Raw genomic sequence first — 21696 nt, 5'->3', positions numbered from 1 at the left:
ATGAAGATGCAGGCAAGCAGAGCCGCTGAGTGTTTGTACATGAAGTGATGCAGCAGGTCTGTTGGATCCTTTTTGCCATTTAGACGTTATCTATAGCATTGAGTCGTTACATATGTAACATACGGAGCATGTAAATGCCAGATTAAAACACTTAACGTCTTGTGTAATCACATGTAATCATGGCTAAAGCAAGTGAATATTAGAATGTACTGAAGCTAGTTTTTTGGAGGGTTTTTTTCACAGAAAATGGATTCACACTGGACTGGTTTCGGATTCATGGATGAAGTCTTCAATATTACCCTTTCAGCGGCAATTCTCCACGGAGAAACACTAAGACTGTATTGACCTACATTACTTCATGTTTTTTCAGCATACAGTATGTCTTTAGCTCCTCTTCCTCAGCGTGACTCAATATCCATAATCCCTTTGTATAGGCTGGATTGATGGCGTGCATCATTCATTCGCCTGCTTGTCACTGGAGGCTTTCTATGTGCAGGGTGCTGTCAATGTGTAACCAAGGTGAACCAGGAAGGCCACGTGACTCATGGGATTTGACAGGGTGCCCATTGTGTGCTTCATTTTGCCTTTTTGTATGAAATGTCAGAGGCTTATCCCACACAGCAGGCTAATGATACATCATTACAGGAGATTGAAATGTAAAACTTTATTTAAGTGTGTGAAACTAACCAGTATTAACTTATCCCACAGGCCTGTGTGGATCAGTGTTGGGGGGTAAAGAACAAGGTGTGGACTCGCTTTGCTCTGACAAAGTGCCGGCTTCATCGGTCTCATGAGGTTTTCAGAACTTCATCTGAATATCCCATTGAGCCTAATGAGGGATACATCCTTCCCCCCTGGAGCTAAAGTCCTGTCTCTGTGGGAACCGACTGATAGCAGGTAGACTTTGCCCTGAAGGGGAACCAACACTACAGGAAGAGGAGCGGAGCAGATTCCCATCTGTCACAGCAGAGGTAAGACACATTATCACGAGTTCATTGATTTGTGTGAACAACTGATCGCTTTTTGAAAACTTGTAAACCAAGAGTGATGCTTTAAAAAGTAGTTCTTTCATCATATGTCTGAAATGATGTTTAAACCTTTAGGTAGGTAGGTAGGTAGGTAGGTATTTACTTTATTAATCCCCGAGGGGAAAATTTTTTCGCTACAGCAGCATACAGAAGCAATAAGATAATAATAGAAATAATAGAAAAAAATAATAGAATAGAATAGAATAGAATAGAATAATAGAAAAGCAATAAAATAGCAGTGAAAATATAAATATAAAATATAAAATGCACAGTTTATACAGTACATCATATATCATTTTCCCTTTGTTTTGTCCATCTGGTTTTAGTCTGGTTTTAGTTCTAGAAGTTGAATTGAGGAAACATTAAGTAGGAAATAAAAGTCAAAATGTTATTTTATCTGGTAGATGATTTATTTAGTTTGTGAGTGCAAAAGTCATTACTAAATACTGATAATACAGGAAGGGAATATTGTTATTCATTAAGCCATGAATGGATTCATGTGCGGTGCTGTTGTATGTAACAGATTCTTATCTTATGTCATTTCTGTACTGAAGTTTTCAATCATGCAGCATTGATAATTGTGTGCCTAATTATGAGTTCATTTCTTGAATGATTAATGCAAACCCAGGGACCTAAAAGGGAACGTTTTACTTTCATGTTGTCACTTCATATAAAGTAGAATCCCAGAGTTTTAGTGTATGCCAATCCTTCATGACAGCCGGATTTCCTCTGACATCAATTAACCACAACCTATTTGGCCATTAAATGTACATAGAGCTCCATTAATTTGAGGTTTGAGGTCGTAATTAAGGATGTTAGTCATGGATGGCTCTGTGTTTGTGTGATGCATCAATTTGTAATTACCCATGTGTTTGTTCCACGCTGACATCCCTCCATTTGTCACTTTAACATCACTGATGAAAGCGCTGACATTGTCCAGAAGGATGCTTCTGCATCTCAGCCGTGAACTGAACTCACTCGTACATCTTGGTGTTTCTTCTCTTGGCAGTTTTGTTCCTCGGTTGATGAAAAGATTTGGTAACTTTTGGAGGAATGGAGGAGACTAATGGCAGCAGTAATGGTGGAAATGGACCTCGTCCCCCTCCGTACAGCCCTCAGGACTACGGACAGAATTCTTATACAGGGATGAGCTATCAGGTCAGCAGCAATACTGAATGAGGCAGAGAGCTAAAAAAAAAACATTTTTTACTTTTCATTTAGGATTTTTATGGGCCAAAATCACATGTGGAATCATCACAGTGCAACAATGAAATGCACTGTATTCACACGTGTAATTACACATGGATGATTGAGTTCCTTTCATTAACTGGGTTTAGAAAGAACATTAAGACCTCTGTTGTGTTTTATTTGAAAATAAAGGGTAGTTTGAACTTCCTATGTTGCTGCGCCTGCTTTGGATGATGTAGGTAGGGAAGGGTGACATCGCAGTGGTTTCCCCTCCCAGCACCTACGACAATGTGGTCCATCCTGAGGGCCCAGCAGCAGTTGGAGGACACCAGGAGAACAGTCAAGCTCCGCCTTACGACTTACCATTCGGCTCAGAGGAGAGCGGCTTTAGTGACGCTGCCATACGAAGAGGTGAGAGGCCGAATGAGGGGACAAATAATCCGAGAGACTGAGAGACTGAGAGACTGAGAGACTGGGAGACTGGGAGACTGGGATTTGGAATTGAAAATTGTTCCTTGATCTCCACTGTGCCCTGCCTCAGCTCTTCACACTCCCACACGCTGCAAAATCATTTAAAATGAGAAAATGAAATGCAGGTTGGGGTGAAAACAAAACTATTTTGCAGCATAAACAGCCCTACCTGCATGTCAGCTTCGCTCTGACAGATCACTGCTGTTGTCTTTCTTTCTCCTGTCTATCTCCTTTTCTATCTGTCTTGCCTCACACTCTGGGTCTTTTTTTTTTTCTCACAGGTTTCATAAGGAAAGTCTACTTGACCTTGTTGATTCAGCTGCTGTTGACAGTCGGCATCATCTGTGCTTTTCTTTACTGGTGAGGCAACATTACGCCAGGGAATTCTCTCCAAAAAGAGATGGCACCATGTCAGGCACCCATCCATCGAGCCACCTTAAGAGTGTAGCCTGTCAGCGTGTAGCACCCATCATCACAGTGTAGTATTATAGCTGTACACATAGCCTACATATCTGAGCATGGTGAAAAAAACCACTGTTTAAACCAGCTGTGAGGTGAGACAAGATGGAACACAGGATTTTCTGTTGTTTGCAGTGGTTTTCTGTTTTCTATAATATGTGATCGACGGCTGTTGCAGCCATTTCTTTTTATAAATTGTATTCAGCTCCGATGTGCACAAGGCACTGTCCTCTGTTAATATTTATTAAAATCATTCTACTGCTTCAATCAAATAAATGTCGCCTTTATTAAACACTCTCCTCTCATTCTCCATCTCTCTCCCTTTTCCTTATCAAATAACAGGGAAGCACTCCGGAAATGGACATGGGCCAACAACTGGTTCTCCTACTCCATGATGTAAGCATTAAAAAAAAAACATTCAGTTACATTGTCTGGATTCTGCACACTCGCTTGTTTGAACCAGTTTGTCCAATGAAATTAAAATGTGGAAAATCCATAGACGCAAATCACAAACTGTCATTTCAGTCTGAATCCAAGAAACTGCCGGTTAGGCTGTGCACGAATAATGCACTCAGTGAATTCACACACTGAACGCAGTGCCTTTTTTTTTTTTCTTCTTCTTCTGCTTATAGGCTGTTTATTTGCTATTTACGATACACTCTATATTCTGTGTGAAACAGGGCGGCGGTGCTGGTGCTCATCGTGGCCTTGTCCTGCTGCGACAACCTTCGTCGTCAAGTCCCCCTCAATTTTATTGCCCTGGGTCTGTTTGTGAGTAGACGCAGCAGCAGCAGCCAGGCATCAAATTAAACTGCCATCACACCTGCTCTATTTCACAGTTTTTTCTTTTTTGTCATGTATTTACTTTCCATTTGTCTCTCCGTCTCCGTTTCAGACTGTAGCAGAGGGCCTGATGCTTGGATCAGTGGCAGTGTGAGTGTTTGTTTCCAGGGATGACTTCCCCACCTGATGGGGACTAATTTACACAATAATAATCCTATTTGATCCTTATCTGATAGCATGTTGGATGTCAGCAATGAAGCCATCACCGCAGATAAGATGTTATCGCTGCTGGTTATACTAAATTAAAAAAGCATATGGAATCCCATTTTCTGGGGTTTTGGCTCAAGATAAATCTGAAGCATCACAAACAGTTCAAAACCAATTTCTCTGTGGCAGTGCCTGTGTAAACGCAACTTACTTTTTTCTCCATCTGTGAGACGCTTCTTTCTTAGCAGCGTATCATTCTGTCAGAAAAGGCATCGGTTGAGACCTGACTATCAATAATACATTTAAATTATCATATTTATAGGACATTGCTATAACTGAGGCTATAACTGATATGAAATGAACATTGGCGATACATTATGCAGTGCACGTCCAGTGGGGGTCTCTGTCATCGCTCCAGTTGAGACACATAATACGGACTATTTAATGACAAAAATAGCACATTTCTTATAAAAAAGTAATGTTTCTCTCTTTTGGGATAGAACAGAACCCCACTGTTCATGTATCCTCTCTGCCTGCTGAGTAGTTAGACATGATACTGTGGGGGGGGGGGGGGGAGGAGGGGCGTCTTCCTCACTGCACATCTGTTTGATATTTCCGTATGCAGGTACTTTGAAGCCGAAGCAGTTATGTGGGCCGTGGGGGCAACCGGGCTTGTGTCCTTCTCCTTGAGTCTGTTTGCCATGCAGTCAAAGGTAAGATCTGTCACACACTCTGAGCTCCGTTTGCTGTGCAGCCAAAAGTGAAATTTCATAAACTGCGGTGACTTAGCTATGCAGGCGGTGGTAAATGTCCCCACACTGAGCTGTGGTTCCTGTGCAGTCAGAGAGAACATGTTGAGCTGAGCTGTTGGCCAGGTTCTCTCATGCAGCATTTGCTATATGCACCCAGCGAAAGGTTTAAAATGCTGAAGGGTTTGCTATTCAGGCAAAATGATGATTACTGCTGAGATCAGTATATTTGTCGGTCAAGTTAATTCCTTACGTCCAGCGGCGGGACAAAGTTAAACCTCTGTCTGGTGTGTCGTCACGCTGACTGAAGCTCTTACCACAGATCTGGAGTTCAGAAATGAAGTCATCTTTTTAATCTGCCCTGTTTACCAGTTACTGTCTAATAAAGCAAATATCTTACCAAATTTATCTTTTAAAAAGGCCCATTCAGAACAGCTTTGTATCATACAATCTGTGCAATACACCCGCCAGTCCACTAGAGGGTAGCTTGTCACGTATGACAGTTTCCATCCCCGATGCGGGAAAACGTCTACGTCACAGCCACACGCTGTATATAGCAATGGACGCAGCTCCCCGGTCCGAAAAATTAAGCCAATACGAAAGTGCCTTAAAACTGCAATGCCACTGATGGCCACAAAGGGGCGGGCTCCTGTTCAACTTCGCATGAAAAACAAAATCATTTTGATTTCATTTGCGAAATTCACTCCCTCTGTTCGGTGTTCCGGTCGTCCATGTGAAAATAATCCCATCATTAATTAGACATCAGGTCTCATAAAGTGGTACATTTGGTGGCTTGTCTACTTTGATTGAAATGCCTTGGGTGTAGTCAGGTTTCAGTTACAGGTGGGTGGGCGTAGCATCATCGGGTTGTCAGTCAGGTCGAATCAGATACAACTCTTGCTCCTTCCCAGTTTGTCCAAAATATGGTCACTTCTGGCTCCAAAAAACCCAAGATGGCAATGGGGAAATGCTGAACTTTAATCCTCAAAACTGCAGTTTACGGGCACTGGGTAACATCACTGTAGTTTGCCACTTGGTCACATCAGACAGGCCATGTGTCAAGGTCATTTGACAAAGTATACAACCAGTGAAGCCCTTGGATGATAGTGTAAGGAAAATTGCGGACTATTGTGCAATGTAGTTTTGGTAGGACTCTTAACTATGTGGGTATTTATTTTTTTCCTAACCACGTTTGTCACGTGGTTTTGTTGTCACAAACCACATGATTTTGCAAGGCAGCACAAAGACACGCCACCTTCTAGTGGACAGGCGGGTGTATTACATGCTTTATTGTGATAGCAGGTTGATCCGAGGCACATGATGCTCCTCCAGAGAGAAGGTTTGTGCAGTGGCATGTCCGTATTTTTGTTTTGAACAAAATAACATTTCCTGAATGGCTAACTTAAGACTTAGATAAACAATGATGATTTATTTTGGGTTGATCTTTATCTGAAGTGTCATTGACTTTATGTAACATAACTAATGCTTGTGTACGTGACATTTAGAAGCTTAATTACAAGCTTCTGTGTTTTATTAGCTGCTGAGCAAGTACGCACAAGTTGGGAGACCTTTTGAGAATCGCATTATTGATAGCTTAGTGTGCTGCTTCAGAACTAAATGCACTCAGAACAGAAGTAATCAAAATAAAATGTGTTTACAAAAAAAGTAAAAGAGATGTCAGCCACATTCAAATTGCATTCAGAGTCTCATAATTGCTTATCAATGCAGTTTGGCTTTTTACACATTCTGTCACTGTATCTGAAGGCGATGCAGACTACTTTCTGCTTAGACTAGATAAAACATGCAAGCAGGTGTGCAATGATCACACTGTCTACCTTTAGATGCTCTTTCCTCAACCGTAATCTGTAGCGGGGAAGGCGTGTACGTCAGGTTTAAACAGCCGGCACACGCAGGGAAATACTGTGCAGTAAAAGGTGATCGTACCCTCAGCACATATAAGAGTTTTATTGGCTGAGTGAGCGGTCACCACCACAAACACTTATAGTTTATTTTTTTACGACTTCCCGTTCATCTTGCAGTTTCCAGCGCTGCAGTTTTCACACGGCGTTTTGATCCCCGCACCTCGCTCGCTCGCTCGGCTCACAGCTTCCTCAGGTGATCAGCGTTAGTGATTCTCGTGCAGTAACTGCCGTCTTCCGTCGATCTGAAAAGGACACTGCGGGCTAAAAGGGAACCTTCGCTCCCCTCCTCCGTGTCTGAGCTGCACCTCGTTGATTAACGATCCAGGATCATTATATCCACAACTGTCAGGATCTGAACTCCACTACGTCTTCATCGTTTCATAATCTGCGGGGCCTCGCAAGCACAGCTGCAGCGCAGATGACCTTGAGCGCCCTCACTTTTAGAGGAAAGATTAGTGTAAATGAGAGATGCCTATGTCTACAGTTTTCTGTCATCCGCCCCCCTCCCCCCTTTTCTTTTTCTGCCACCAGTGGGACTTCACCGCAATGAGCGGGAGCCTGTGGGTGTTTGCCTCGACCCTCTTTATATTCGCGTTGCTTTGCGCTATCCTGCGCTCACAGGTAAGTCAAGAAGCGGCCGTGTCTCCAGGTGTGTTTGCAGTGAGAACAAGTTTGAAATGAATTGCTGCAGTGTGCATTCAGAGGCAGACAGTATATACGGCCTCGTAGCTTTTATCCCCACAATGCACTGGCACTGACCTGTGTGCTGAGCAGACTATAAAGAAGAGAGCGTGCACGCTCAAACCTCTCACGAGCCTCGCTGATCTCAGACTGATGCATTTAAATGTACTCTGCCGTGCACTGTGACGGCTGCTGGTGCGTTTGGGCTCAGGCCGCCAGCAGGTATTTATAGAAATAAGCTTTTTAAAGTGCTGTTTGTACAGGATACAAACAAAGGGGAACAAAAAAAGATGCGCTGCTTTCTTGAAACGTTTTGTGTCCACTCTTTATCAGGTATCATATTTACTGTAACTAGAGTGGAAACGGTAACGGTAGTATCTACACTTTTCCATGTTTTGAGTAAAGAATAAAGCTAAACAATAATAATACAGCTGGGAGGGTGGATCAATAAGTTCAGAGACTGCGCCAGCACCGACCAGGAGCAAGCTATAAGCCTAATGAGTAAATGGTACAAATCGTGTCGCTTGATCAAAATCAGCAGCCGCATGTCTGCGATTTCTCTGCGGACATGATCAGAGGGCGCGCATCATGTTTTGTGTCAAACTCACTGAAAGTGCTTTAGAAAGTCTACAGCAATGAAGCGATGAGCCTGGGGAGGTGTTTCAAGTGTTCTGAAGGGCAGAATGTCACCGTCCAAACCTGAAAAAGACACATCAGGTCGGGCGTGTAACCAGTTGGGCTTTATTTTGACATTCACGGGGTTGTGCCTCTGAATTCCTCTCCGAGGGTCAGACTGTCAACACTCAAATGTTACTGTGACGTTCTCAGGCGTCTGAAGGAAAACATTCAGTGCAAATGAGCTGAATTGTGACGCGATGACACTTTGGTTCTCCCACCTGGCAACACGCCTGCTCGCAGCGCATTAAAAACACCCACAACAACCCAATCATCGCTCCCCACCGCTCCTGCTCACCGGATTTGGCTCCCTGCCGCTTCTTTTCGCAAACTTTAATGTGCACTCCCCGCTCGAGTTTTAGGTGCGTAACAAATTGCAGGCACACCCGGACGCACCGCTCACAAAAGCATGTGTAACCCAGGTGCCTATTTTAATCAAGGAATGACGCTCGGAGTATTGACTCACAAAGGGTACATCTTCTCTGTGTTCTCCGCGCGTCACGATGCTGCAGATCGTTCGCGCGCAACGGGCAATCTTGGGAGCTTTATGATCCACCCTCGTCGAGAATGCTTCATCTTAAATGATAACTAGCCCACTTGTGGAGGGAACAATCACAAGTCAGTGTGAAGTCAGTTGTGTTGCCGCATGCTGCTGCTGATTGTGTGTCTGATTCTTTTCCAGTACGTTTACATCGTATACGCCTGCCTGGGAACTTTGCTGTTTTCTTTAGTAAGTACTCTCAAACTTTAATGGCACAAAATGACTTTCTGCGCAACAGTTTGAATCGGAATGAAAGTGACCTTTCAAAGAAGGCTTAATGACAAACGGGCGTACACAGTGTAAGGCTCGATGTCCGGGCCGAGCAACCTGCCACCAGCGTTTGTCACAGTAGTTAGTGTAAAAAGAGCCTCTGATGTCCTCTTGCCCTTTTATTTCAATTATTCGCTGCTTAACAGCGGTGGGCCTAATTTCCACAGCCACCTCTTTTGCGTGCTGTTGGCATTATCAGCAAATGTTGTGACCTATCCCGTCAGCCGGTGGAAGAAACTGCGGCTGCACGCGGAGCTGAACAGGGCTGTCAGCAGCAAGTCACAACTTCTTTTCAGCTACCCAATTATTTATACGGGCCCGTTTATCTTCACAGGCCCACCACCAATAAGAAACAGTGCCCGTGTTTCCTTTCAGGCCCATTCCTGTAGCCGGCACTCGGTCGCTTTCATCCCACAAACATGCTGCCTTCCGACGTCAGCCGTCGGTAGTGTCGGAGCGTCTCATCTCTGTCCGTCTCTCTGCAGTACTTGGTGTTTGATACGCAGCTCATCCTGGGTGGGAAACACCGGAAGTATGCAGTGTCTCCCGAGGAGTACGTGTTCGCGGCTCTCAACCTGTACTTGGACATCGTCTCCTTGTTCCTCCTCCTGCTGCAGCTCATTGGCCTCTGCCGCTGATCCTCCACCTTTTTTTTTTTTTTTTTTTTTTTTTAAGAGACACTCACTCTGCCTGCATACTCTCAAAATCAATTTAGATTCGATTCACATTGAATGAAAAGTCACACTTTTGCGGCCTTCCGTTGGAACTCGTGTACGACATTGTTCTTGGCGATAGCCCTGCTGCCAGGCAACGACAACGTGGTACTCCTGCACTAACACTCACTATTTTGAGCGCACAAGTGCGTTCACACTGTCAAATACTGAAACATGCAGTGAGCTACAATCACCAGGATGAAAACGCCCCCCCCCCCCCAAAAAAAAAGAAGTTTGAAATGCTGGACACTTGCCATCCTGGCTACTTAGAGGAAGGGGCGGGGGCCACCGACGTAAAGAATTTTCACATTAGGCTCTTGAGTACGCTGCCACTGTTCCTGAACACCACACAAAAGTCGTTATTTTTCACTACTGCTACCGGACAGAAGAATCGGTGTGTTTGTTGGGCGTGTTGTTGTTTTTTTTAACCTTTGTTTCACACACGATTAATAAAAATACTGCTAGCTGCTATCCAACAGCAGTTTTAGTGAAACATTGTTTATGTCAGTGGTCCCTCCCTTCCTGCTACGCAGCCAAGATGGCGACCTTTGAGGGTTAAAAGTGTCCAGTGTTTGATACTCAATTTTTAAACCGTGTTAAATGCACCATCCGGGTACTTTTTGGTGCACTGTACGTTTCTGTACTTGACGGTGAGTAACGCACTTTTGTGCGTGGTCAGCTCCTGTTGTGGAGATACACAGCATGTAACTCGCTGTCCAGTGAAAAATGATGGTGGCCTGCACCATTTCAAAAAAAAAAAGTCCGCAAACATGTCACAACTCCGAGCGTTCAGAAAATATAGAGGGCAAAGGCCGCAAATACAAGAGGGGGAGAACACGACCCCATTTGAAGGGAGCATTTCAGTTCAGTTTTTTCAGGAGAGCTGTATTTGAGATCTAATTGTTTTAGTCCATATTCCTACCCGGGATTCATATAGTAATTCATGTGCTGAATATTTGTTTATATGAATATGGTGCTTAAGCTTGAACTCATAATTTAGTCACTCAGCTGTTAATTTATGTTGATATAAATCAAAGCATTTTTTTTAATCCCTTGTAGTTTGAATGAGTCTTTAAGACGCAGAAATCAAACTGAGTCTGATAAAAGTCTGACTGTAATTGCCTGCGCTTTGTTTTCATGACAAAAAAACACAATATAAAACTCAACACGTGGTTTATTGGCATTACACACCAAACATTTGTTTCATATAAAGAGGGAATGTATCAAGTATAGACTATGAAAGTGCAAATAGCATTTCAAGGATTAGTTGCTTTACAATAGAAAATCTCAATGAGTTACAAAATGTTATTTTACCATTTTAAAATAAATCACCTGGAATACTAATAAAGTAGAAATTCCATTTGTACTCACTTCATGCACAGCATACTGTTACACTAGAAGGGTTATCGCTTCTGATTAACTTACATCAAGTCCAACAAAAAACATTTGGCACTCACAGTTTCACAACTTCAAGACACTTGTCAAAGCAGTCGCTATCTTTAGATTTCATGTTGCTCTATATGTCTGCTAGAGGGGGAAAGATCATGTATGTACGTCAGTCTGTACAGAAACATATTCAAGTCTTCATAGTCAAACTCCTCTTTCACAGGGGTTCTTCACAATCCACTCTTTAAATGGATCTTTTTTTAAAAAAAAAAAATTTGTTTATCTCCAATAAATACCTACTTTATATTGCCACTTTCCACCCTTTTAGTGTCTTCAGGTAAGATACATAATGCACATACAGTAGGTCAATTCATTCCAAATCAATACAGTGATTTTAGTTTGTAAACCACAGGAAAACCAAGCGATGGAGGGCGAGAGGCCCTCCAGCACGACGACCAGAGATGAAATCGTTCTTCAAAATATTTGTGAACAAGAGCAGAAAGTAGAACGTTAACCGTTAAAACCTTTACTACCAAATCAGTGTTAACATAACACCACTAGAACCAACAAAAAGCCTCATGCTACAAATATTTTGTTGAAAAAAAAAAAAAAATGAAGAAGAAGAAAATCAAGCGCTCATGTGCACTATAAATGTTACGAGAGAAATAAGTTTAAGGTAACAGGTGATTTTTGTTCTGCAGATCCTGTGGAGTTCAGAACGCGAAAAAAGAAGTGAGTAACGATGAGTGACACAAAGGCACTGAATCTCTAACTCGGTAGAGAGCCGTTTCAAACACATGGACGCCCCGTGTGGTTTGAGATGCTGCACACATTCTCCATCCGTCACCCTGCAGTCCGCGACATCCGCGGAGATCTACGAAGGCTTTGCCGTTTATCAAACGGGACGCCGAGATAAATTGTCGTGACTCAGCTTTGATTCGTTAATTCTCCCGAGTCTGAACGTGATTGCGTAATTATCTCTTTCCTTGGCCCTCCCTGCAGTACATAAACAAGACTGCTCAGTGTCTACTTAATCCGTGACACTCCACCTTCGGCTGCGGTGCTCAAACATTAATTTAAAGACGGGCTACAATGGAATTCAAGACTGTGCTGTCACAGAAATGTGAGCCGACTCGCTGAGCCCTCTGGGCCCGTCAGCATTTGTTGTTAGTGAAGCTCGGAGGACACTTCGTATTCAGAGTGGGTTAGGACTGAGGCTTTGAGAGAAATAACCATTGTCAAGTCCATCTAGAAATGTTTCTGAGCAGCCCACCTGCTTTTCAGCTCAATCATTTATCAAACTGTTGTTTCTTTTTTTTTTTCTTTTATGTGAATGTTTCACAAAATAAAGTCCACAACCATTATGGTTTGAAACTAGTTTTACAAAGCACACTACAGCTTTTAGCTACCTGGAAATATTACTCAAATAGAAATATGGCTCGAGTCGTTGAGATTGTAATAAGCAGGCACAATTTGCTTCAAAGAATCCACTTGGTGACTGCAAAGTGTTTTTGCGAGTCAGTGTTTGGCACCTATGACGTAGGCAGGTGTGGACAGGACTGTCTCTCAGCCGGCGTCTCACAGATTGATGATTGGAGCAAAGTATTAATCTGCTCACTGTTGACAAATCTCCTGCCAACCTGATCCAGACTGATACAGTAAGCTTTTTACTCCAGTGGGGGAAAAAAACACTAGTTTCTACATTTTTTTTTTTTTTTTTGTCTTCTCTAAACTCGACTTCAGAAAAAGCTACTTTTTGTATTTTATCAGTACAGCATCCATTTTAGGGAAAGACTCTTAAAACTAGTAATTTAATGTGATCTCTTTAGTTAGTGCTTTCTTTGAAGGGCTGAGCGTACAGTGGAAGCAGGAGACCGATCTGACTGCACCGCAGAGCTGTCTTGTTCTAAATATTCCTTCCTGCATTCACCGGCCGACTGACGCGTTCTTCATTCTGTGTACATTCCGCGTGAACGTCAGCTCCATTTCTTCTGCTGTCTAAAGCGCTTTTTGGCCTCCTGAAAAAGCTCCCTCGCATCTCAGCCGACCGGATCATACCAAGTGCACTTGGTCCTCCCACTCGGAGGAGCTGGTGCTGGGCAGCTGGTCGGACACCGAGTCACATTGCGGAGTGTCCACGTGGCAGACCTTTGAGCCTCTGCGCTCAGCGTGCTCTCCACTTGCGTCGAGGGTTGCCATGTAAGGAAGCGGCATGGCGTCCAGCCCCACCAGATCTAACTGAGTCGGCCTCTCTGCGACAGCACGGTCCTTCTCCTCCATGTCACTCGGCCTCCGGGAGCAGAAACCCACGTCTGCCATCACCTCCTGAGGTTTCCGGCTTTCAGGGAGGACGACGACTCTCCCTTTGTCATCGTCCTGGAGGCCGTCTCCTCCGCCCGCACGGAGCGAACTCGGGTTCGAGTCGGTGTCGGAGGAGGTCGGGGGGACCAGGGTGATACCTTGAGGATTCATGTCGTGAAACCAAGCCATGATATTGCCCAGCAGGTTAGCGTTTGCTGCTAACGCGGAGGACGAGGATTGGTTGTGGCTGCTGCACGTGGTCGAGTCCGTTGTGTCAGTGGAAGAGAAGAGGCCGGTGGAGGAGCCGCCGCCGCCGCCGCCTGAAGCTACAGGTATGGGCACAGAACCCCCGAATGACCGGTGATAACTGTCATAGTGCTGCATGGAGATGGAAACACCGGTGGCTGCAGAGTACTGGCTGCTGATGTTGCCGAGCCTCGCCAAGTTATCTCCCAGCTCCAGCAGTTCTGAGCTGCTCAGAGAGGCTCTGGGGAGGACCTCGGCACCTGGAGCACTCTGCTCGAGCCTGGAAGGCAGCGACGTGCCGATTGCACCGAGTGAGGCTTCGTTGGCAAGGACCTCGTGGTTGGACCCGCTCCCTGCCATCCCAGTGTCCTGGAGTGACAGCTGAATAGCCAGGAGAATGTTTGGGTCGTCATCGTCCAGGGAACCAAGACCCTGCAAGAATACACAGGAAACACAGTGTCAGCGACGCGAGCCAAACCACTATCATCTAGTTACAGAGCACCAGCGGGATTTACACTCGGAGTCACACCTGTTGGCAAAGAGCGTAAAAGCAGCAGCAGGTTAGAACTGCAGATGAAGCGAAGCAAACAACAGCAAAGCAGCCACAGTTATTTTTACAGCTCTTGTTCGTTCTGCGTTTCACATTTGAAGAACTTCATAACAGTGAGTGATGACGGTAGTTACGTTGCATTTGTTTTTAATAACAGTGATTTCGTACCTCTCTTAGTATGCCTCTCTATACCCGCCAGCCCCAAATCAAATACCCACTACACTATTTTAAAAGGGGAAAAAAAAATCCTAAAAGAGCTGCGAGCTGTAGTTTTTAACAAGTGTTGCTCAAACCAGAGTGAATTGTTTATTTGTAATAGATTATTTTCAGTGAGTATGAGGGACCTCGGGACGGTGTATGTGGGATTGAATTCAAATGAACTCGTGTATCCATAATGATTGTGATGAAGGAGAATGTCTCCTGTGCAACAGTTGGGCTAACTGGTTGTTTTTAAAGGTTTTTGGACAAGAACGGAGCTCTTTATGTGACAAACTGTGGGAAAACTTTAGTTCATTTATTTGTTTGACCAATCAGAAATCATAAAGGTGAGACCATACTCCTTACTCGTCAACATGTGTTGTCTTGTTTGTATTTATCTCAGTTGGATTCTGTGGCCAAGCTTTCATTGAATTTTGATTCTGAATTTTTAAAAGTAACAAAATTATAGTGGGAAGAATTGCATTCGAATTTAAGTGTTTGTTTTTTCCAAAGGCAATCAAGTACAACACAAAGTATAAACCAAACCCAGTACCAGTCAAACTACATTTAGTTATCAGATTCTTATCCAGCTGTAGTCCTGAAATCATTTCAACCAGATTCCTGCTGTACTTCTTTGACATCGAACAAGTTTTAAAGGCTAAAAGTCTGGAGGTAAAATGAAAACAGTAACAGTGGACTCACCATCAGATGACCTTGTCTACGTCCATCCTGGGTGTCTTTAAAAATGGATAAAAAAAAAAAAGAAGAAGAAGAAAACAGTCAAATTTACAGTCATTAAACTGAAGTAGAACTTGAAAAGAAATTTAAATCCGTTTCTAATTATGACATTTCATAAAAATCATCTTCAGTCTAGTCAGCACTGCACACTAGTCATGTAAGAGTACAGTGACAGAGGAGGGATCATGAGCATTTCCCCAGGAAGTTCACTTATTCAGTATCTTCATCTGAAATCAATTCATCCTTCTCGGCACAAAAGAACCAATTAGCTGGCTTCAAAACTGCAGGTTTCATCCATCTTTCACTCAACACAGCGAAAAACAAAGCAGCAATGTGATGAACGAGACTCGTGGATTAGAAATATTGTCTTATTGAACCTGAGCAGTTGTGACTTTCCAAGAGTTTTGGGCATTAATTTGGATGCTGTACAAATTAGTGCATCAAAACTGAGGGAGGGTGACTGGATCAATGTTGTTTACGGTGTCTACTAATGTGCTAATGGTTTAGATGCTTAGATTCTTATCAATCAGCAAATACAATCAGGAAAGCGTCTGATTGGTCCTAAACAAACAGAGCCTCAGGATGAAGGAGACCTGCGACAGATGGTGTGGACGGAAACCCACAGAAGAACTGAGGTGAGTTCTCCAAGACTCTTGGAAACTAAACAAGCATACCAGGAAAAACTGGTGCTGGTTTAAAGCCAAAAGGTGGTCACATCAGACATGAATTTGATTGAGGTTTTTTTCTGCTGACTGTACTTTGTTTAAAGTTGATTGATAAATATAAGCCAAGCTGTACATGGTGTTAATTTTTTTTTTTTTTTTACTTCATGTGTTCATCGCATGAGCTCGTTGCATCCGTCTCCTGTCAGAGTCACAAAAAAGTCTGAGTGCTTCCATAAATGTTCAGTGGTTTGGAGCTCAGCGGATTATGGAAGAGGTTTCTTTGGTCTTCATGTAGCTCTTGTAAATATTTCTGGTGTGTTTGAGCTCATTATTCTGCTGCAGTATGAATCTTTCTTTACAAAGACGCTAACCAGAGGAGGGAGCATGTCTCTAAAGAATGAAGTGCTGATTTTTCTTTGGTCAGGGTGGAGTTAATTTGATGCAAGTGTCCAACTCCAGAAAACACCCCCAGACTTGAGTATTTCCCACCACCATGTTTTAGTGTGGGTTTGATACACTGCAGTATCCTTCTCTCTCCTGTTCATCTCCTCACATCCACCCTTCTGTTACTGTCACTAGTTTGTGATTCAACAGTAAATAAGACTGTATTTCATCATCCACAATGAAATGTTGTCATGTCTTTGGGGTGGACCCCAAATGGTGGCTTTGTTTCTCCTCCTGAGAAGCAGATCAGAGACACTAGTTCTTTTGATAAGACTTTTGCTGATTGAGTCTTTCATTCTTTATTTTCTGTGTCTATAGAGAAGCTGATTTTCTGTCTCTCTATCTTTGATCCTCTGATGATTTTGTAACTTTTGGTCTGCCTGATGTGGCTGTGGATCCAACCGATCCAGTTTCTCCAAAGTGTTTTAGACCGCCACACATTGCTCTCTTGGAAACCTTTCAGCCCAGCCATGGTTTGATGCTGAGAAAGCCCTTCTTTAATTGGAATTTAATTTCACGTAGATCTGAAGCCATGTTTCCCACTATCACAATGCTACTTAGTAATCACTGTTCTGCTGGAAACTTGAGGGACATTCATATTTACAACATGTTAACAATGGCTGCAGGTTGATTCATCTGAAATGAAGGGAGAGACTAACTACCAACAAAAAAGTTGTGTATATCCACTGCAGTACCTAAAGTGCTGTCGCTGAGGTCATCGGGGTCGGGTGTGTTGCTACGGAGACTGGACATGTCGCCTCGCCTCCGCTGCCGATGTCTCCGTCTGTACTGGAACTCGGCATACTCCTTAAAAGAGCAAAAGTCACCATTAAAAAAACAAGTAATACTGAATTTACATTCTTTTCTATTGCTCAATTTCAATAAAAGCTCTTATCTTACAGTATATTGAGTTATCATGCCCCGAACTCTCAGAATCAACATGCAGGTTTATAAAAAAAAGAAAGCTTTTTGTTAAATATTAAGAAGCAGATTTACAAAATAGCTGCTTTGATTGAAGCCGAGAAGCACTTTGCTTCAAATGTGGTCTGAGTCTTCTGTTCCTGTAAAGCTTCAAGCCCTTTCATCTCCACACCGAGACTTCAGTCATTAGGTTCCAGTCTAGACTGCATTCAAGCAGAACACTCGCTAACTAGTGGAGAACTGTTAAAGAAGCAACATGAGGATTGAGATCAACATGTGCATCCCTGACTACTCTTAAAAGCAATGACAGTATTAAACGTGAGTGAGCTTATTCAACAGTAGAGAAATGTAATGATTTTAATGTGTGAAACACAAAGTCCTCATGAATGTTTTAAGATGTGGGTTATATTAGATGGTCAGTAAATAGTCAGTTCACATAGTCTGTGTGCTGGATGCTGGAGAAATGGTGCAAGTCTAAAGATCTGAGCGGACTTGAACTAAAAATCAAAACATTACAGATGGAGAACTGTGTCCGAGAAGAGACAAACCATGAACCGGTGGCAGAGTGTTGGAAGATGTGCTGGAACTAGACTGATCCGTCACGCGCAAACTCACAACTTGCAGAATTTAAAATGATCTCCTGCCAATGTCTCAGTGCCAGTTTTGCGGTGGTACCGAGTCCAATCTTTGGCAGGTCGGCTCTGTTTTGGCTGCATGTGAAGGTCCAATGGCAAATTAGGCACAAGGGGTCCAAATATTTTGGCTCATTAGTGAAAAATTCTTCAAAACTGAAAAAAAGACAATGCATGTATCTGATATCTTACTCAACCCGGGCTGTTATAATTTTGAAATCAAATGTCAGCGCTCTGCTATGATGAGAAGGTACTTGAAGTGGTTAAGTGCCAACTGAATGAAAATTTCACTGCCAGCCCTCACGAGCTGCTGATAAATGCAAGGTTACATGTAGTGAATTTTCACATCATCCTTTCAGTACCTCGACAAAAGCATTCATCATTCAATCATCTCATTCATTTGCAAAAGTCACCGAGTCACATTCATATATAATCAAAAGCTTGTCGTCCAAACTCTGTCTTTCATGTTTCCGGCTCACTAAAAATAGCCCTGTATGAAGTGATGTGCAGGCATTGTGAGAAACATGGAGCCGACCATCTGGAGTCGAGCCTCTGAGTCAGTGTCACCCGGCTTTGGTTATTACTTTGGTGTTCCCATTAACTACTGCAGCTGAGAGACAGAGGCTCTTAATTAGGGGACAAAAATATAAAATAAAACCTTCTTCGTATTATAGCTTGGTGTTCCGAATCTGGTGACGATATTCACTTTTAAATACACGTGTACAAAATAATTTGTTGACAATAAGAGAATATGGCAGGCTTGATTGTTATTTAAATCCTGTAGGAGTACAGAGGGTGGAGGTGAGATGAACATCTCACCTCAATTTGCATTGATAATTTGTTCTTTAGAAGATAAGCCACAGCTTACTGGTGTCGCGCCTAGCTAAATCTAATCTTTTCTTGTTCTTTGTATACCTGCAGGTGCTGCAGTTGGCTTGTAAACTAAATTTCGATTAAGGAGGAATTATTTTGCTCATGTCCAGGTTTTGTGTTTTTATTCTGGGACTCAAGTAAAGGAGTTTTGCAAGATTCACACTTCAAAAAAAAAAATCTCTGCACTTCTTTATGTTTATCCTTAGTCTCAAACAAGCTCTTGGAGCTGCTGTCTAAACCTACTAGCTTGATTGGAGACGGCAACTTCTCAAATCTATCTGAACATGTTCGAGCGCCCATCTGATGCCGTATACGAGTGCACAACAAGAACATCCGCAGCAACAAAGGTTACAGCACGATTCAAGTAAACTACAGCATCAGTGCAACTAAATAACTAAATGAAAAGTAGAATACAAAATAGCAGAATTAATGCACTGGGTCCTGCTTTGGTTCATGAAAATATTTGTCCAGCAGTGGCTGTTTATTCAGTGGACCTTAAATAAATATGCCTCACTGCATGGTGCTGAGCAGGCAGAGGAAAAGGACGATCAAAACTTGTTTATCAAACTGGCAGATGGGACTCATCTTGTCAATCGCCCATTTTCACAGCACACATTTGGACTTGTCGGGAGAGCGCAGCCGTATTAATGATGGCTGCATTGAACTCTGGGAAGGTTCAGCTTTTGTGCATGCTGGCGCACTGACACGGTTTACTGGGACACTTAACTGAACTGAGCCATCATTATTACACCTGTGCTTTGCTCACTGTGACAAGTCAGAATGCCTGCTGTGAAAAAGGTCTGCGGGGAATGCCGGCTTCGTACTGTTGCACAATAACCTGAGAGGCTTATGTCTGATGTAAGATTTGCATATTTATGTCGTGTTTTTAACACTTCCGAGGGAAGTTGCACAACGCCTGAGGAGCGATGGAGCTTTTAAGCCGTTTAAGTTGTTTCAGGAGAAAAGCCTGTATGTTTCAGAAGTGCCACCGTCTAGAAACTAAACAATAATGGGAACCTGGAGTAGTAACTTCCATACATTGACTTATGCACCATTATCGAGAGGATGCATCAAGCTGTGCAGGGAAAGGAGGCAGGTCAATAATCAAACCATTATCTGGCCTACAGTTTTATGGCTACAAGTGTTAACTACAAACACCCGTTACTAATGTGCAATGATCCAGAGGTACCTACTTCGGTGTTTGCCAGAGTACTGTGCTCTTAATCATTCCAACCACGCAGGGGAACATGAACCATCCGGCCTGCTTCAGTGTGTTGAACAACATCTCTAGGTCACCATTGGTTTGTCAGAGCAGCCAAATTCACACCAGAGATGTTGAAGATCGAGAAATACATACAAACTTAAAAGAAAGATGTTGTGTGAGGCTGCATAATTTATTTATATAGCAATCTTGATTTAAGTTTCTGTACTTGATTAAATCTCATTAGGTGTAATATTCACACAGCAGTGTCTCAAATCAAGCACCGTCATCACAGACAAATGATGCTACAAATCGCAGGTATTTGATTCAAGCACGCCACTTTCAGTTTGAAGTATATGCGTGATTGCTGATAAGCTGCAAGTGTACAGCAACTACATCTTCTACAGGGACGAATCCTTTCATTAGGCAGATTTGAAATAAACTGATTTGATTTTTGGTGAAACAATTGTAATAATTTCGGTCATAACCACACACATCTAACCCGTTAAGGTTGATAAGTTAACAGACACTTAAGATCTGTCAGACCCCAACATACAGAGTCAAAACACACATGAACATTTTCGTGGGGTTCAAACACGGGTTCAAGCAATGTCAATAAACATCTTAACTTTTCACTGAAAATAATAAAGACTTGTTTTGTTACCTCAGGTGATGCGAAGCCTAAATATTCCCAGTCCCATGTTCCGCCAGCAAAACTGCAAATCAGCAACAGAGAGAAATTTGTGTTAGTGTAAAAAAAAAAAAGTGTGTGATTGACAGCTCATGATTTCATAGTAATAAAAATGTCATGATTGTTTCATTTATTGTAAAGATAAAGCAAACAGGCAAATTCAATGAGATGACTGAGGTGCTTGTCTGCATGTTACCTGCGCCTGGGGGCCTCTGGAGAGTCATTGGGGGCCACTCCCCTCGCTACTGAGGCCAGAAACTCCTGCCTCTTCTGCTGCACCAGACACGCCGCCCTGATGATCCTGTGGCGCGGCGTTCGCAGGTAAGGCCTGTTGACCTTTTGTGCCAAGTCCTCAGTCACCATCTCCAAGTCCGTCTGAGGGCAGAGACATGTGGCTGAGAGATTTTTTTTTTTTTTTTTTAAATAACACAGTGAGTCAGTGATTTCAGTGTATGAATGCAGAACTTCAACTTCCGACGACAAAGTGACATTCGAAGTGGCCCTAAAAATGGACTACTTTTAGGGCGACTGTTTCCATACCTAGTTTAAAAAAATGCATTGATTTTACAAGCCTTTAAGAAATGGTAAGATCTTTAGGAGCCTCACATTCATTTTACAGTATCTGAAAGACCAAAATATGAAAGATAGCAGGAAAGTGCTGCACATTTTGTGTCTATACTTGCGATCATAAAATATATATAACTATATGTTTAACTAAAAGCTGAGACGTGCAGCTATAGCTGAGGCAGATTGTGAAGATCATGAGGTAAAAAGCTGTAGTCCCACATCGCTAATGGCCCACATGAGAGTGACTGCTGTGATTTGTCTATTCTCAGTAAGTAGGTCTGAAACCTGCATAAGCTCGTAGATCTCTTTCTTTGTGCTTTTGGGCTCCAGAAAGAACCCATAAGGATAAGAGCACTTGAGGATGCGGCGGGTCTTTAGTAGTTCTAGGACTGCATCTTCAATGAATGTAGTGTCAGGTGGGCCTCCTTCCCCTGGGAGAGAGAAGAAGAGACAGTTAGATATCTAAAATGAATATCTGCTTTTCTTTTGTAGAAGACATCCCTTGTTGCAGCCTAAATTACTGCACTTTACTTCGAAGCAGATCAATACGAAATGATGGGAAATCCCGAGACAAAACATGTGAAAGAACAGCTCCG

The 21696-nt window shown here is 42.9% G+C and overlaps 2 protein-coding genes across 3 annotated transcripts in view; one reads left to right on the top strand and one right to left on the bottom strand.

The window, feature by feature from the left end:
- The first annotated feature begins 2081 nt into the window (after positions 1 to 2081).
- Positions 2082 to 9644, top strand: LOC138194476 (protein lifeguard 1). The gene is made up of 10 exons (XM_069143243.1): positions 2082 to 2186; positions 2456 to 2627; positions 2969 to 3047; positions 3489 to 3542; positions 3827 to 3917; positions 4042 to 4079; positions 4762 to 4849; positions 7339 to 7428; positions 8846 to 8893; positions 9460 to 9644. Exons 1-10 carry the CDS (start codon positions 2082 to 2084, stop codon positions 9610 to 9612), a joined length of 918 nt encoding a protein of 305 aa, XP_068999344.1. The 3' UTR covers positions 9613 to 9644.
- A 1199-nt stretch (positions 9645 to 10843) lies between these two features.
- Positions 10844 to 21696, bottom strand: part of LOC138194474 (ankyrin repeat and IBR domain-containing protein 1-like) — a 30636-nt gene continuing 19783 nt past the window's right edge. For both annotated transcript variants that reach the window (XM_069143241.1, XM_069143242.1), the window contains exons 15-20: positions 21386 to 21531; positions 20730 to 20908; positions 20507 to 20558; positions 16911 to 17022; positions 15071 to 15105; positions 10844 to 14052 (exon numbers count right to left, since the gene is read on the bottom strand). In XM_069143241.1, the coding sequence (XP_068999342.1) occupies positions 13126 to 14052; positions 15071 to 15105; positions 16911 to 17022; positions 20507 to 20558; positions 20730 to 20908; positions 21386 to 21531 (1451 nt within the window). In that variant the 3' untranslated portion in view covers positions 10844 to 13125. The remainder of the gene's footprint in view (positions 14053 to 15070; positions 15106 to 16910; positions 17023 to 20506; positions 20559 to 20729; positions 20909 to 21385; positions 21532 to 21696) is intronic.

This window comes from Embiotoca jacksoni, unplaced genomic scaffold, assembly GCF_022577435.1.
Source record: "Embiotoca jacksoni isolate LCO1_2020_lvr unplaced genomic scaffold, fEmbJac1.0.p SCAF_11, whole genome shotgun sequence".
Lineage (NCBI taxonomy): Eukaryota > Metazoa > Chordata > Actinopteri > Embiotocidae > Embiotoca > Embiotoca jacksoni.
Note: the sequence above shows the minus strand (reverse complement) of the source record. Positions and strands in the feature narration are given on the sequence as shown.